General features: G+C 40.1%; 1 protein-coding gene across 1 annotated transcript in view; it reads left to right on the forward strand.

The window, feature by feature from the left end:
* Positions 1-14,078, forward strand: part of JADE3 (jade family PHD finger 3) — an 84,883-nt gene that overhangs the window by 60,255 nt on the left and 10,550 nt on the right. The window contains exon 7 of the mRNA XM_011982826.1: positions 3,206-3,322. Within this exon, the coding sequence (XP_011838216.1) occupies positions 3,206-3,322 (117 nt within the window). The remainder of the gene's footprint in view (positions 1-3,205; positions 3,323-14,078) is intronic.

Below are 14,078 nucleotides of genomic sequence, written 5' to 3' on the forward strand. Positions count from 1 at the left end.
TTTTTTTTTTTTTTTGTATTTTTAGTAGAGACAGGGTTTCACTGTGTTAGCCAGGATGATCTCGATCTCCTGACCTCAGGTGATCCGCCTATCTAGGCCTCCCAAAGTGCTAGGATTACAGGCGTGAGCCACCGCACCCAGCCGATGCCCTTTACTTTTTGAAGCTCTTTTCAGGGCTTACACTCAACATCTGCCAAAGACCCTCTTTATTCAAACTTTGATTTGTCATCTAGCCTGGTCCTTCAGTTGCTGGTATTTCCTGAGTGGCTACATGTACACTAACTTAATTAAACTGGGGCTTACAGACATTTCTTCTTCTTATAGTTGCCTTTTTTTATTTCTTTAGCTGTGTGGATATCCCACTCATATCCTGTCTCCCCAACCACTATCCAAGCCAGCAGATTTGTTAGGCATGACAGGAGAGACTGCAGAATCTAGTTAATGGGGAGCTGATATTATATCAGTAACTCATTCTCCTTTAAGATTTTCCTGTTTTTAATCTTGTTAATATTGGTTCCGGGGAGTTATTGTCTAATAAAGAAGCTCACAGAGTTACACTAAAAGTCCCATATATATACTTTTGTATTCCTATGGCTATAGACATCAGTATTTTTAAAAAATATTTGAATAGTAATTTCTTTTTCTCACTAAGAACATCTAGACATAAAATAAACTCAGGTTTCTGGCTTGAGAATGACTGTTTTCCAGCAGCAAATCCCCCAGCTAATAGAGTAGGCTCTCAGCTTATAAAAGTCCAGAACATGACTCAGGAAGAGCTCTTTAAAAACAAAATAAGCTTTCTCAGTTATTGGCATTCTCTTATGGTTTCTAGTTCTTGGTTTCTAGTGCTTTCTGGACTATTCAAGATCTGTTAGTTTCCTGATGTGGGCAGAACCAGTACTAGTTTGGCATCCTTATTTGACAGTTCTTCACCTTTTAAAAGCTGTATCTCTCTTAAAAACTCATGTATATATTTGACGGGGTAGGGGGAATGAAAATACTTGTTACCAGCAGTTGCTTGACCCCTTATTTTCACATGGAAAAGAATATTTTCATCTTTTTTTAAAACATCCCTTTCTGCTGGGTGTGGTGACTCACGCCTGTAATCCAAGCACTTGGGAGGTCGAGGCAGGCAGAACACCTGAATCCAGGAGTTTGAGACCAGCCTGGGCAACATGGCAAAACCCCATCTCTATTACAAATACAAAAAATTAGCCAGCTGTGGTGGCGCATGCCTGTAGTCCCAGATATTCAGGGGCTGAGGTGAGAGGATCACTTGAGCCTGGGAGGTCGAGGCTGCTGTGGGCTCTGATCCTGCCACTGCACTCTAGCCTGGATGACAGAGTGAGACCCTGATTCAAAAAGGAAAACAAAAAAAGCATCCCTTTCTTTTCAGTACTCTCCCAAAGACTAATTTCACTTTGAAGCTACTTTGACTGAGGGAGTAGGGTAAGCTCATGATCGTCACGTGGTTTTAAAGACTTTGGTTTTAAAATGTCATCCTAATCCTTTCTACTTACATTCTGCAGTCTCTTCATTACACAAATGTGCTGTTTTCCAACAATATCATGGTTCCTTTGTAAACCAAATGGAAAGACTTGTCACTGCCTCTGTTTTTCATCCTTAGTTGATCAAATGAAACAACAAGGCATGTAGCACCATCTCTTAACATAATAGATACTCGATTTTGTGAATTTTAGTTACTTTCAGTAGCTTTCTTTGGTTCCTAGGTAAAAGTATTCATTAAGGTAACCTTGGCTGGGCGCAGTGGCTCATGCCTGTAATCCCAGTACTTTGGGAGGCCAAGGCAGTAAGATCACTTGAGGCCAGGAGTTCAAGACCAGCCTAGGGTAACATAGCAAGACCTCGTCTCTACAAAAATAATAATAATAATTTTTTATTTTGTGGGTACATATTAGATGTATATATTTATGGGATGCATGAGATTTTGATACAGGCATGTAATGCCTAATAATGACATCATGAAACATGGGATATTCATCCCCTCAAGCGTTTATCCTTTTTGTGTTACAAACAACCCAGTTATGTTCTTGTAGTTATTTTTATATGTACAATTAAGTTATTTTGACTATAGTCACCCTGTTGTGCTATCAAATAGTAGGTCTTATTCATTCTTTCTATCCTTTTTGTACCCATTAATTATTGCCACCCCCTGCCTGCCCTGTTCCCCCCACTACCCTTCCCACCCTCTGGTAACGATCCTTCTACTGTCTATCTCCTTGAGTTCAGTTGTTTTTATTTTTAGATCCCACAGATAAATGAGAACATGCAATGTATGTCTTTCTGTGCCTGGCTTATTTCACTTGACACAGTGACCTCCAGTTCTATCCATGTTGTTGGAAATGACAGGATTTCGTTCTTTTATATGGCTGAATAGTACTCCATTGTGTATATGTACCACATTTTCTTTATCCATTCGTCTGTTGATGGACACTTAGCTTGTTTCCAAATCTTGCCTATCGTGAACATTGCTGCAAAAAATATGGGAGTGCAGATACCTCTTTGATATACTGATTTCCTTTCTTTTGGGTATATACCCAGCAGTGGGATTGCTGGATGATATGGTAGCTCTATTTTTTGTTGTTTTTTTTTTTTTTTTTTTAGAATCCTCCAAACTATTCTCTATAGTGGTTGTACTAATTTACATTCCCACCAACAGTGTATGAGCATTTCCTTTTCTCCACAGTGTATGAGGGTTCCCTTTTCTCCACTCTTCACCAACATTTGTTATTGCCTGTCATTTGGATAAAAGCCAAAAAGAAATTTTTTTTTAATTAGCCAGGTGTGGTAGAGGCTGTGGTGGGAGGATCACTTGAACCCAGGAGTTCAAGGCTGTAGTAAGCCATGATCACACCACTGAACTCTAGCCTGAGTGACAGAGGGAGACCTTGTCTCTTAAAAAAAAAAAAAGAAAAAAAAAGAAATAAAGTGAAAGGTAATCATGCCTAATCTATACTCCTGTTCTCTCATCCCATATGTGAATTATTTATATTACTGGAAATGAGTGAAGGACTGAGCAGTGGAAATAACTTTTGTTTATTCTTGATTCCATATTAACCTTAAGAGATGTGACTTACCTCGTTGTTTTAATGTTCTTAGCTTTATGTAACATCATTTATGGTTTGTGAAAGGTACTTCTGGGATGCCTTGGTACTTCTGCCTTATGGTGGTATTTTGTTTGTAGGTCAGCATTGCTTGTCCTGAGAGGATGGAACCGATCACGAAGATCTCCCACATCCCACCCAGTCGGTGGGCCTTAGTCTGCAACTTGTGCAAGTTGAAGACAGGGGCTTGTATTCAGGTAAGTCCCCATGAGAAGTAGTAGAGTGGGCTAACACCAAATTAGCTGGACTCACCCTCCCAGTGAGAGTGTCCTGTCTACTGAAAGGTCACTCAGGAGATCACCCACCCACTCTCAGGGCTCTGCCATTGTACGGACCATTTCTGGAAATCCTTTTTTTGGATATTGCCTCTGGACCATTAAGCTTATTCTTTTCAGTATTCATAGTGATAGTTTATCTTCATCCTTTGCTGTCGGAGCTGATGAATTAAGTGATTTCTAAAGCTAGATGATACCATCCTGGGTGGAAACCGGCTATAATTCTGAAACAACCAGGCCCATGTTCCTTTTTTTTAATTTCAACTTTTATTTTCAATTTTGAGGGTACATGTGCAGATTTGTTACATGAGTCTATTGTGTGATGCTGAGGTTTGAAATACATTTGGTCCCATCACCCATATAGTGAGCATAGTAAGTACCCAATAGGTAGTTTTTCAGCCCTCGTACTCTCCCTTCTCCCTCTAGTAATCCCCACTGTATTTTTCCTGTCTTTATGTCTGTGTATACCCACTGTTTTGCTCCCATTTGTAAGTGAGAACATGTGGTATTTGGTTTCCTGTTTCTTAATTAATTTACTTAGAATAATGGCCTCCAGCTGCACCCATGTTGCTGCAAAGGACATGATTTCTTTTTTTTGTTTTTTTCTTTTTCCAACTTTTATTTTCTGTTCAAGGGCACGTGTCCAGGTTTGTTACATGGGTAAATTGTATGTTGCAGAGGTTTGGTGTACAGATAATTTTCTCACCCAGGTAATCATCATAATACCCAACAGGTAGTTTTTCAATCCCCACCCTCAGGTAGGCCCCAGTGTCTGTTCCCTTCTTTGTGTCCATGTCTACTCAATGTTTAGCTTCACTTATAAGTGAGAACATGCAGTATATGGTTTTCTGCAATTAGGGGAGACATGGATGGGATTGGGAACAGCCAGTTACCTCCAGCAAAGGCACAAAGCTTGCCTTGTCTTTCCATGTTATTTCTCCTTCTGTCCCAAATGTAATAAGATGGCTCTGCTGGCTAGAGGGATGGAAAGGATGACCTTTCACCTCTCAGACCTCCTGCATGTGAACTGCAAGCTGGTTGGAGTTATATTTGCCTGCCGACCTTCTTCGGTGGAGAGGGGACATATAATATCATTGCACAGTGCAGGGGTCCGCAACTGCCAGACCACAGACAAGTATTGGTCCATGGCCTGTTAGGAACCGGGCTGCACAGCAGGAGGTTAAGTAGTGAGCAAGCAAGGGTTACCCGTCTGAACTCCGCCTCCTGTCAGATCCGCAGTGGCATTAGATTCTCATAGGAGCGTGAACCCTGTTGTGAACTGTGCATGCAAGGGATCTAGGTTGAGCGCTCCTTATGAGAATGTAATGCCTGCTGATCTGTCACCGTCTCCCATCACCCCCAGATAGGCTCGTCTAGTTGCACGAAAACAAGTTCAGGGCTCCCACTGATTCTACATTATGGTGAGTTGTATAGTTATTGCGTTATATATTACAATGTAATAATAATAGAAATAAAGTGTGCAATAAATGTAATGTGCTTGAATCATCCCAAAACCATCTCCCTCCAGTCCATGGAAAAATTATCTTTCACAAAACTGGTCCCTGGTGCCAAAAAGGTTGGGGACCTCTGGCTTTAGGGATAATGACGCTAGGCGCTTTGTGAGATTTCTTGCTGTCTGGCATGACAGTATTTTCCAGGCTTATCGTGTAGATTTCTTACTGTAGACCTGGGATTAGTTATTCCTCCAAGGAACCCAGGGTCTTTTACTGGGACGTTGTAATTGAAGAACATAATCTGGACCCCCAAAGACCCTTTTAATTTTTTGAATTCATTCTTATATCTGACAGAATTGGCTACTTCCTCTTTTTTTTAACCTTTCTTGGATGATTTTATTTATTTTAACTATGCCACTTTAAAATAATAAAGGAAAAATATTTAAAGGAAAACTCTTTTCATGGGGACTACTACCCTAGGACATTGCCTGTGTGTTTAAGCTGTTTCCTGGTTGCTGCCCATATGTGAGTCCCTTGAGGGCCAAGGTTGTGCATCATTCTTCTGTGAATTTCCCTGGCACAAAGTAGAGTGCCTGCCCATTGTTAGTGCTTAATTATGGTTTATTGAATAAATATATTCATATTTTATTGTACCATGGATTCATTTGTGATATGCATTTCCCCCTCTAAAAATAATATATTTTTCATTTTTCAGAGTTATTATTTGGTCATTTTATAGTAGGACATTGGATTTATATCCAGTAACTTATTTTCTTTATTGGAGTCACTGCAATTTCCCTCATTTTTGCTTTTGTTGTGGGACAGGGTCTCACTCTGTCACCTAGGCTGGAGTGCAGTGACACAATCATAGCTCACTGCACCCTTGAACTCCTGGACTCAAACGATCCTCCTGAGTAGCTGAGATCACAGGTGCACACTACTACACCTGGCTAATTTAAAAAATTTTTTTGTAGAGACAGGATTTCGCTGTGTTGCCCAGGCTGGTCTTGAACTCCTGGCCTTAGGTGATCTCCTGCCTTGGCCATCCAATCCAAAGTGCTGGGATTACGGGCATGAGCCTTTTTTTTTCTTTTTTTGATAGAGTCTCACCCTGTTGCCCAGGCTGGAGTTCAGTGGCGCGATCTCGGCTCACTGCAACCTCTGCCTCCTGGGTTCAAGCGATTCCCCTGCCTCAGCCTCCCAAGTAGCTGGGATTACAGGCACACACCACCACACCTGGCTAATTATTTGTATCTTTAGTAGAGACAAGGTTTCACCATGTTGGCCAGGCTGGTCTCGAACTCTCGACCTCAGGTGATCCACCCGCCTTGGCCTCCCAAAGTGCTGGGCTTCCAGGAGTGAGCCACCGCACCTGGCCTTTTTTTTTTTTTTTTTTTTTAAGAGAGAGCCTTGCTTTGTCACTCAGGCTGGAGTGCAGTGGTGAACTCATAGCTCACTATAACCTTGAACTTCTGAGCTCAAGCAATCCTTCCACCTCAGTCTCCCAAGTAGCTAGGTCTATAGGCACACACCACCATGGCTGGCTAAGTTTTTTGTTTCATAGAGATAGGGTCTTGCTGTGTTGCCCAGGCTTATTTTTTTTCTACAATAATTAGTAAGTGGCAATAAGACTTTGGTAAAAAGCACAGTGGCTCATGCCTGTAATCCCAGTACTTTGGATTGGAAGGCAGTAAGAGAAAATATTGGCCTTGACCTTAACAGACCTGGATTGTATTACAGCCCTGATGTGCCACATTCTGCCTCTATTATGGTTATTTATCTTTGAGTTTTATCTGCCCTACTAGACTGTAAGCTTAGACTTTCATCCTTAGATCCCCTATACCCAGATCTGGTAGACAGACAGTTAATATTAGATTGATGGATGGATGATGGATTAACAGATTGAGAGATGAAACATTCTGGTGTAAGTTTCTCATTTGCAGAGCAATAGTTCTTACTTTCATTACTTGAGTTCAGATTCTTTGTTTTATAAAGGTCTTACCAAATTGAGACTTTTACAATTTTGATTATAAGGAATTTCATTACAGAGACTCCTCTGCATGAGGAAAGGGGAGGAAACGTAGAAAGGACTTTGTCATACAGCTTGAGTGCCAGCTTAGCCACAGTAGAAGAAAGCATCAGATAGATTCCTAAGGTTCTTGACTCCAGGCCGTGGGTCCCAGATAATATCTCTGGACCCACCCAGGGCCAGGAGGAATTCACCACCCTGAAAGGAATGACACGAGCCTTGCTGGATTTGCCACCTACTGATTGTAGAGCCCTTGGGACATGAACAAACATAGGTGGTAGCCGGGCAGTGATCACTGCAGGCCTTGGGCGAGACCCAATGCTGTGCTGGCTTTAGGTCTGACTGGGTGCAGTCCCAGTAGTGGTGGCCATAGGGGTGCTTATGTTAGCCCTCCTCCACCTCCAGGCAACTCAGCACAGAGAAAGAGACTTCATTTGTTTAGAGGGAAGTGAGGGAAAAGAATAAGAATCTCTGCCTGTTAATCCAGGGAGTTCTTCCAGATATTACCCAGTAACACCAAGGTAGTATATCTACGAGTCTACAAGAGCCATGGCATTACTAGAGCAGATATGGCTGTAGTGACCAAAGACTTAGATCACAACACCCAAGTCCCTCTGAATACCTGGAAAGTCTTCTGAAGAAGGATGGATACAAACAAGCCCAGACTGCAAAGACTATAATAAATGCCTGACTCTTCAATGCCCAGACACTGATGAACATCCACAAGCATCAAGACCATCCAGGAAAACATGACCTCACAAAATGAACTAAATAAGGCAACAGTGATTAATCCTAGAGAGACAGATATATGACCTTTCAGATGGAAAATTCGAAGTAGCTATTTTGAGGAAGCTCAGCAAAATCCGAGAAAACACAGAGAAGGAATTCAGAATCCCATCAGATAAATTTAACAAAGACATTGAAATAATGGAAAAGAGGCTGGACGCGGTGGCTCATGCCTGTAATCCCAACACTTTGGGAGGCCGAGGTGGGCAGATCACGAGGTCAGGAGATCGAGACCATCCTGGCTAACACGGTGAAACCTCATCTCTACTAAAAATACAAAAAATTAGCTGGGCGTGGTGGTGGGCCCCTGTAGTCCCAGCTACCTGGGAGGCTGAGGCAGGAGAATGGTGTGAACCCAGGAGGCGGAGCTTGCAGTGAGCCGAGATAATGCCACTGCACTCCAGCCTGGGCAACAGCGTGAGAGTCCGTCTCAAAAGAAAAAAAAAAAAAAAAAAAAGAAATAATGGAAAAGAATTAAGCAGAAATTCTGGAGCTGAAAAAATGCAATTGATGGACTGAAGAATCCATCAGTCTCTTAACAGCAGACTTGATCAAGCAGAATAATTAGCCTCAAGACAAGCTATCTGAAAATGCACAATGAGAGGAGACGAAAGGAAAAAGAATGAAGCATGCCTACAGGATCTGGAAAATAGCCTCAGAAGGGCAAATCTAAGAATGATTGGCCTTAAAGAGGAAGGAGAGAGAGAGAGATCAGGGTAGAAAGTTTATTCAAAGAGGTAATAACAGAGAACTTCCCAAATGTAGAGAAATGTATATCAATATTCAAGTACAAGAAGGTTATAAAACATCAAGCATATCTAACTGAAATAAGACTACCTCAAGACATTTAATAATCAAACTCCCTAAGGTCAAGGATAAAGAAAGGACCCTAAAAACAGCAAGAGAAAAGAAACAACATACAATGGAGCTCCAATACATCTAGCTGTAGACTTTTCATTGGAAACCTAACAGGCCAGGAGAGAGTGGCATGACATATTAAAAGTTTTGAAAGAGAAAAACTTTTATCCTAGAATAGTATATCCAGTGAAAATATCATTCAAACATGAAGGAGAAATAAGGACTTTCCCAAATAAAAGCTGAGGGATTTCATCAACACCAGGCCTGTCCTACAAAAAAATATTAAAGGGAGTTCTTCAGTCTTGAAAGAAAAGGTTGTTAATGGCAATAAGAAATCATCTGAAGGTACAAAACTCACTGGTAATAGTACACAGAAAAACATGGAATATTATAATATTGTAATTGTGGTATGAAAACTCCTATCTTGAAGAGAAAGACTAAAAGATTAGCCAATCAAAAATAATAACTACAATAACTTTTGAGACATGGACAGTATAATAAGATGTAAATAGAAACAGCAAAAAGTTAAGGGAATGAAGTTGAAGTATAGAGTTTTTGTTCTCGCCTTGCTTGTTTGTTAACTTATTTATGCAATCAGTGTTGTCATCAGTTTAAAATATTGGGTTATAAGATATTATTCTCAAGGCCCATGGTAAACCTCAAATCAAAAACATACAACAGATACACACAAAAATAAAAAGCAAGAAGTTAAGACATACCACCTGAGAATATCATGTTCACTAAGAGGAAGACAAGAACGAAAGAAGGAAGGAAGAAAAGACCACAAGACAACCAGAAAACAAATAAAATGGCAGGAATAAGTCCTTACTTATAATGGTCAGAACTCTCCAAAAGACACAGAGTGGCTGAATCAATACAAAAAACAAGGCCCAATGATCTGTTGCTTACAGGAAACATGCCTCACTATAAAGACACATATAGGCTGAAAATAAAGGGATGGAAAAAGATATTCCATGCAAATGGAAATCAAAAAGCAGAAATAGCTATACTTAATAGATTTAAAGAAAACTATAAAAAGAGACAAAAAGATCATTATATAATGATAAAGCGTTCAGTTCAACAAGAGGATAGAACAGTCGTAAATCTATATACACCCAATTCTGGAGCAACCAGAAATATAAAGCAAATATTATTAGAGTTAAAGAGATAGACCCCAATAAAATAATAGCTAGAGACTTTAATACCTTGCTTTCAGCATTGGACAAATCATCCAGATAAAAAATGAAGTATCATACTTAATCTGTACTATAGACCAAATCAACCTAATAGATATTTATAGAACATTTCATCCAACAGCTGCAGAATATACATTCTTCTCCTCGGCACATGGAGTATTCTCAAAGATAGACCACGTGTCAGGTGCCAAAACAAGTCTTAAAATGATTTTTAAAAATTGAAATCATCAATTATCTTCTCTGGCCACAGTGGAATAAAACTAGAAATCAATAACGAAGAATTTTAGAAATTATACAAACACTTGGAAATTAAACAACATGCTCCTGAACGACCAGTAGGTCAATGAAGGAATTAAGAAGAAAATGTTAAACCCTCTTGAAACAAACAAACAAAATGGGAACACAACATACCAAAACCTATGGGATATAGCAAAAGCAGTACTAAGAGGAAAGTTTATAACAATAAGTATGTATGTCAAAAAAATAGAAAAACTTCAACCTTATAATGCATCTTAAAGAACTAGAAAAATGAACAAACAAAACCCTAAATTAGTAGAAGAAAGGAAATATAAAGATCAGAGCAGAAATAAGTGAAGTTGAAATGGAAAAAAACAAAGATCAACAAAACAAAAAAGTTGGTTTTTTGAAAAGATAAAATCACCAAACCTTTAGCCCAACTCGAAAAAAAAAAGAGAGAAAATCCAAATAAATAAAATCAGAGATGAAAAAGACATTGCTACTAATACTGCAGAAATTCAAAGGATCATTAGAGGCTACTATGAGCAACTATATGCCAACAAATTGGAAAACCTAGAAGAAGTGAACAGATTCCTAGACACATATAACCTACCAAGATTGAACCATGATGAAATTTAAAATCTGAACAGACCGGTAACAGATGGTGAGATTGAAGTCATAAAAAGTTTCTCCTCAAAGAAAATCCTGGGACCCAGTGGCTTCACTGCCGAATTTTACAGAACATTTAAAGAAAGAACTAGTACCAGTGTTACTCAAACTATTCCAAAAAATAGAAGAGAAGGGAATACTTTTAAACTCATTCTACAAAGCCAGTATTACGCTGATACCAAAATCAGACAAAGACACATCAAAAAAAGAAAACTGCAGGCCAGTATTCTGGATGAACATTGATGCAGAAATCCTCAACAAAGTACTAGCATACCAAATTTAACTTTAATACTTTAAAAAGATCATTCACCATGACCAGTTTATTGAGGGTTTTTATCATGAAGGATGTTGAATTTTATCAAATGCTTTTTCAGCATCAATTGAAACGATCATACAGTTTTTGTCCTTCATGCTGAAGATACGATTTTTCACACTGATTGATTTGCATATGTTGAGCCATCCTTGCGTCCCTAGGATAAATCCCATTTGGTCATGATGAATGATCGTTTTAAAATAACTAAAAGGGTATAGTTGGATTGTTTGTAACATAAAGGATAAATGTTTGAGGTGTGGGATAGAAATTGAATAAGATAGAGTGGCTAGAATAAAAATCTTGAAAAAGAACACCAGAGACTGATTTAGGAATTAAGGCATATCATTCCCCTTTGAAGAAACTTTGGGTTGGATGCAGTGGCTCATACCTAAAATCCCAGTGCTTTGGGAGCCCGAGGCAAGAGGATTGTTTAAAGCCAGAAGTTCAATATCAGCCTGGGCACGGAAACTCTTCTTACAAATGTGGATTTGTAAAAGGTAGCATTTTTCCTCTAGTGAAAGCATTTGAAAAAGTATTTTTCTTCTACAATTACTGAACAATATATAGAAAATTATTTTTTCCGGCCACGCACAGTGGCTCACGCCTGTAATCCCAGCACTTTGGGAGGCTGAGGCCAAAGGATCACCTGAGGTCAGGAGTTCGAGACCAGCCTGACCAACTCGATGAAACTCCGTCTCTACTAAAAATACAAAAATTAGTTGGGCATGGTGGCATGTGCCTATAATCCCGGCTACTCAGGCTGAGACAGGAGAATCGCTTGAACCCAGGAGAGACAGAGGTTGCAGTGAGCCGAGATCGCACCATTGCACTCCAGCCTGGGCAATAAGAGCAAAACTCCATCTCAAAAAAAAAAAAAAGTAAATAAACCACAGTGAGATACCATTTCATACCTACTAGGGTGGCAGCAATAAGAAAGGCAAACAATCAAGGATGTGGAAAAATTGGAACCCTCATGCATTGCTGGTGGAAGTAAAAATGATGCAGCTGCTGTGAAAAAAGTTTGGCAGCTCCTCAAAATGTTAAACATAAGAGTTACCTTATAAACCAGTAATTCTACTCCTAAGTATATACCTGCAGTTTAAGATCACCAAGACCATTCTCAGGTTCAGTAATTCACTAGAAGGACTCTCAGAACTCAGAGGAACAGTTATGCTCATAGTTATAATTTATTATAATGAAAAGATACAGATTTAAAATCAGCCGAGGATAGAGGCGTATGAGGCATGGTCCAGGAGAGACCTGGAATACAGCTTCCCAGTACCCTGCCAGTGGAGTTGTGCAGATAGTGCTTATTTCTCCCAGCAACAGTATATGATACACACAGAGTATTGCCAGCCAGAAAAACTCACCTTTGGTGTTCAGCGATTTTATTGAGAGTTGGCCACGTAGGCATTGCTCACCATCCACGTGGCTGACGTTACTCTCCAGTCCCTCCAGAGGTCAGGCTGATAGAAGGTGCCCCAAAGTCTCTACCATAAATCACATTGTTAGCATAGACTATCTCACTTGGCCCAAGGACCCAAGGTAAACAAAGACACTCTTATCAGGCAGGACATTCCAGGGGCTTAAAAGTTACTTCTAAGGAGCTAAAGACAAACAGCCAAACCTTTCTTTAGACAAGGTTATCCTTTACCGCACAACACCCAAGAGAAATAAAAACATATATCCACACAAAAACTGCTGCATGAATTTCCATAGCACCATTATTTCATAACAGACAAAAAGTTAAAACAACCCAAATGTCCATCAACTTGATGAAATGGGGTATATCCATACAACTATTTTTTGCCCATAAAAAGGAATGAAGTTCTAATACATGCTACAACATAGAGGAACCTGAAGAACATGCTAAGTGAAAGAAGCCAGACTCACACAACCACATATTGTTGTAATTCCACTTATATGAAGTGTCCAGAATAGGCACAGCAATAGAGACAGAAAGTAGATTAGTAGTTGCTTGGGGCTGGAGTTGGTAACAGGGAGTAACTACAAATGGACAAGATTTGGAGTGGGCGGTGATGAAAATATCCTGGAATTAGGTAGTGGCAATGGGTGCATGACTGTAAATATATTTGAAAACCATTGAAATGTACACATTAAACTGGTGAACTTTATGGTATATAAAATATATCTTAATAAAGCTGTTTCTGTCATTTCAGTGAATGAATATAATGACCATGCTGTAATGCATGTAGTGAAGTGTTTAAAGACATGTGTCACATAAAAGATGCTTTGTACAAGTGCTATTTGCTTGCCACAAAGAGAACAGTGCTATCTCAATTTTTTATTTTAAATTTGTAAAGATAAAAATATTTTTTTAATGGGTGTAATGAAACCTCTCTATCACCTTCCATGGTTACAGTGGAAATAAGTGAGATGTATGCAAAGGCATTTTATTTAATAGAATGTGCCAGACATATGTTTTAGAAAAGAACAAATAGGTATCTGGTATCTGACTGGCACCTTTCTTCTTTTTTTTTTTTTTTTTTTCCTTCTGAGACCGAGTCTCGCTCTGTCACCCAGGCTGGAGTGCAGTGGCGCGATCTCGGCTCACTGCAACCTCTGCCTCCCGAGTTCAAGCAGTTCTCTGCCTCAGCTTCCCAAGTAGCTGGAATTACAGGTGCCCACCTGTACTTTTTAGTAGAGATGGGGTTTCACCATCTTGGCCAGGCTTGTCTTGAACTCCTGACCTAGTGATCCAACTGCCTCAGCCTCCCAAAGGGCTGGGATTATAGGCATGAGCCACCGCGCCCAACCCCCTTTTTTTTTTTTTTTTCAGGATCTCACTCTCGTCGCCCAGGCTGGAGTGCAGTAGCACAGTCATGGCTCACTGCAGCCTCAACTTCCCAGGCTCAGCCTCCCTAGTAGCTGAGACTGCAGGTGTGCACCACCACACCCAGCTAATTTTTGTATTTTTTGTAGAGACAGGGTTTCATCATGTTGCCCAGGCTGGTCTTGAACTCCTGGACTTAAGCGATCCTCGCCCCTTGGCCTGCCAAAGTGCTGGGAGTACAGGCATGAGCCACTGCGCCTGGCTCTTCTTCTTTTTTTTTTTTTTTTGAGAGGGAGTCTCGCCCTGTCGTCCAGGCTGGAGTGCAATGGCGCCATCTTGGCT

The sequence above is a fragment of the Mandrillus leucophaeus genome, unplaced genomic scaffold (genome assembly GCF_000951045.1).
Source record: "Mandrillus leucophaeus isolate KB7577 unplaced genomic scaffold, Mleu.le_1.0 Scaffold243, whole genome shotgun sequence".
Classification (NCBI taxonomy): Eukaryota; Metazoa; Chordata; class Mammalia; order Primates; family Cercopithecidae; genus Mandrillus; species Mandrillus leucophaeus.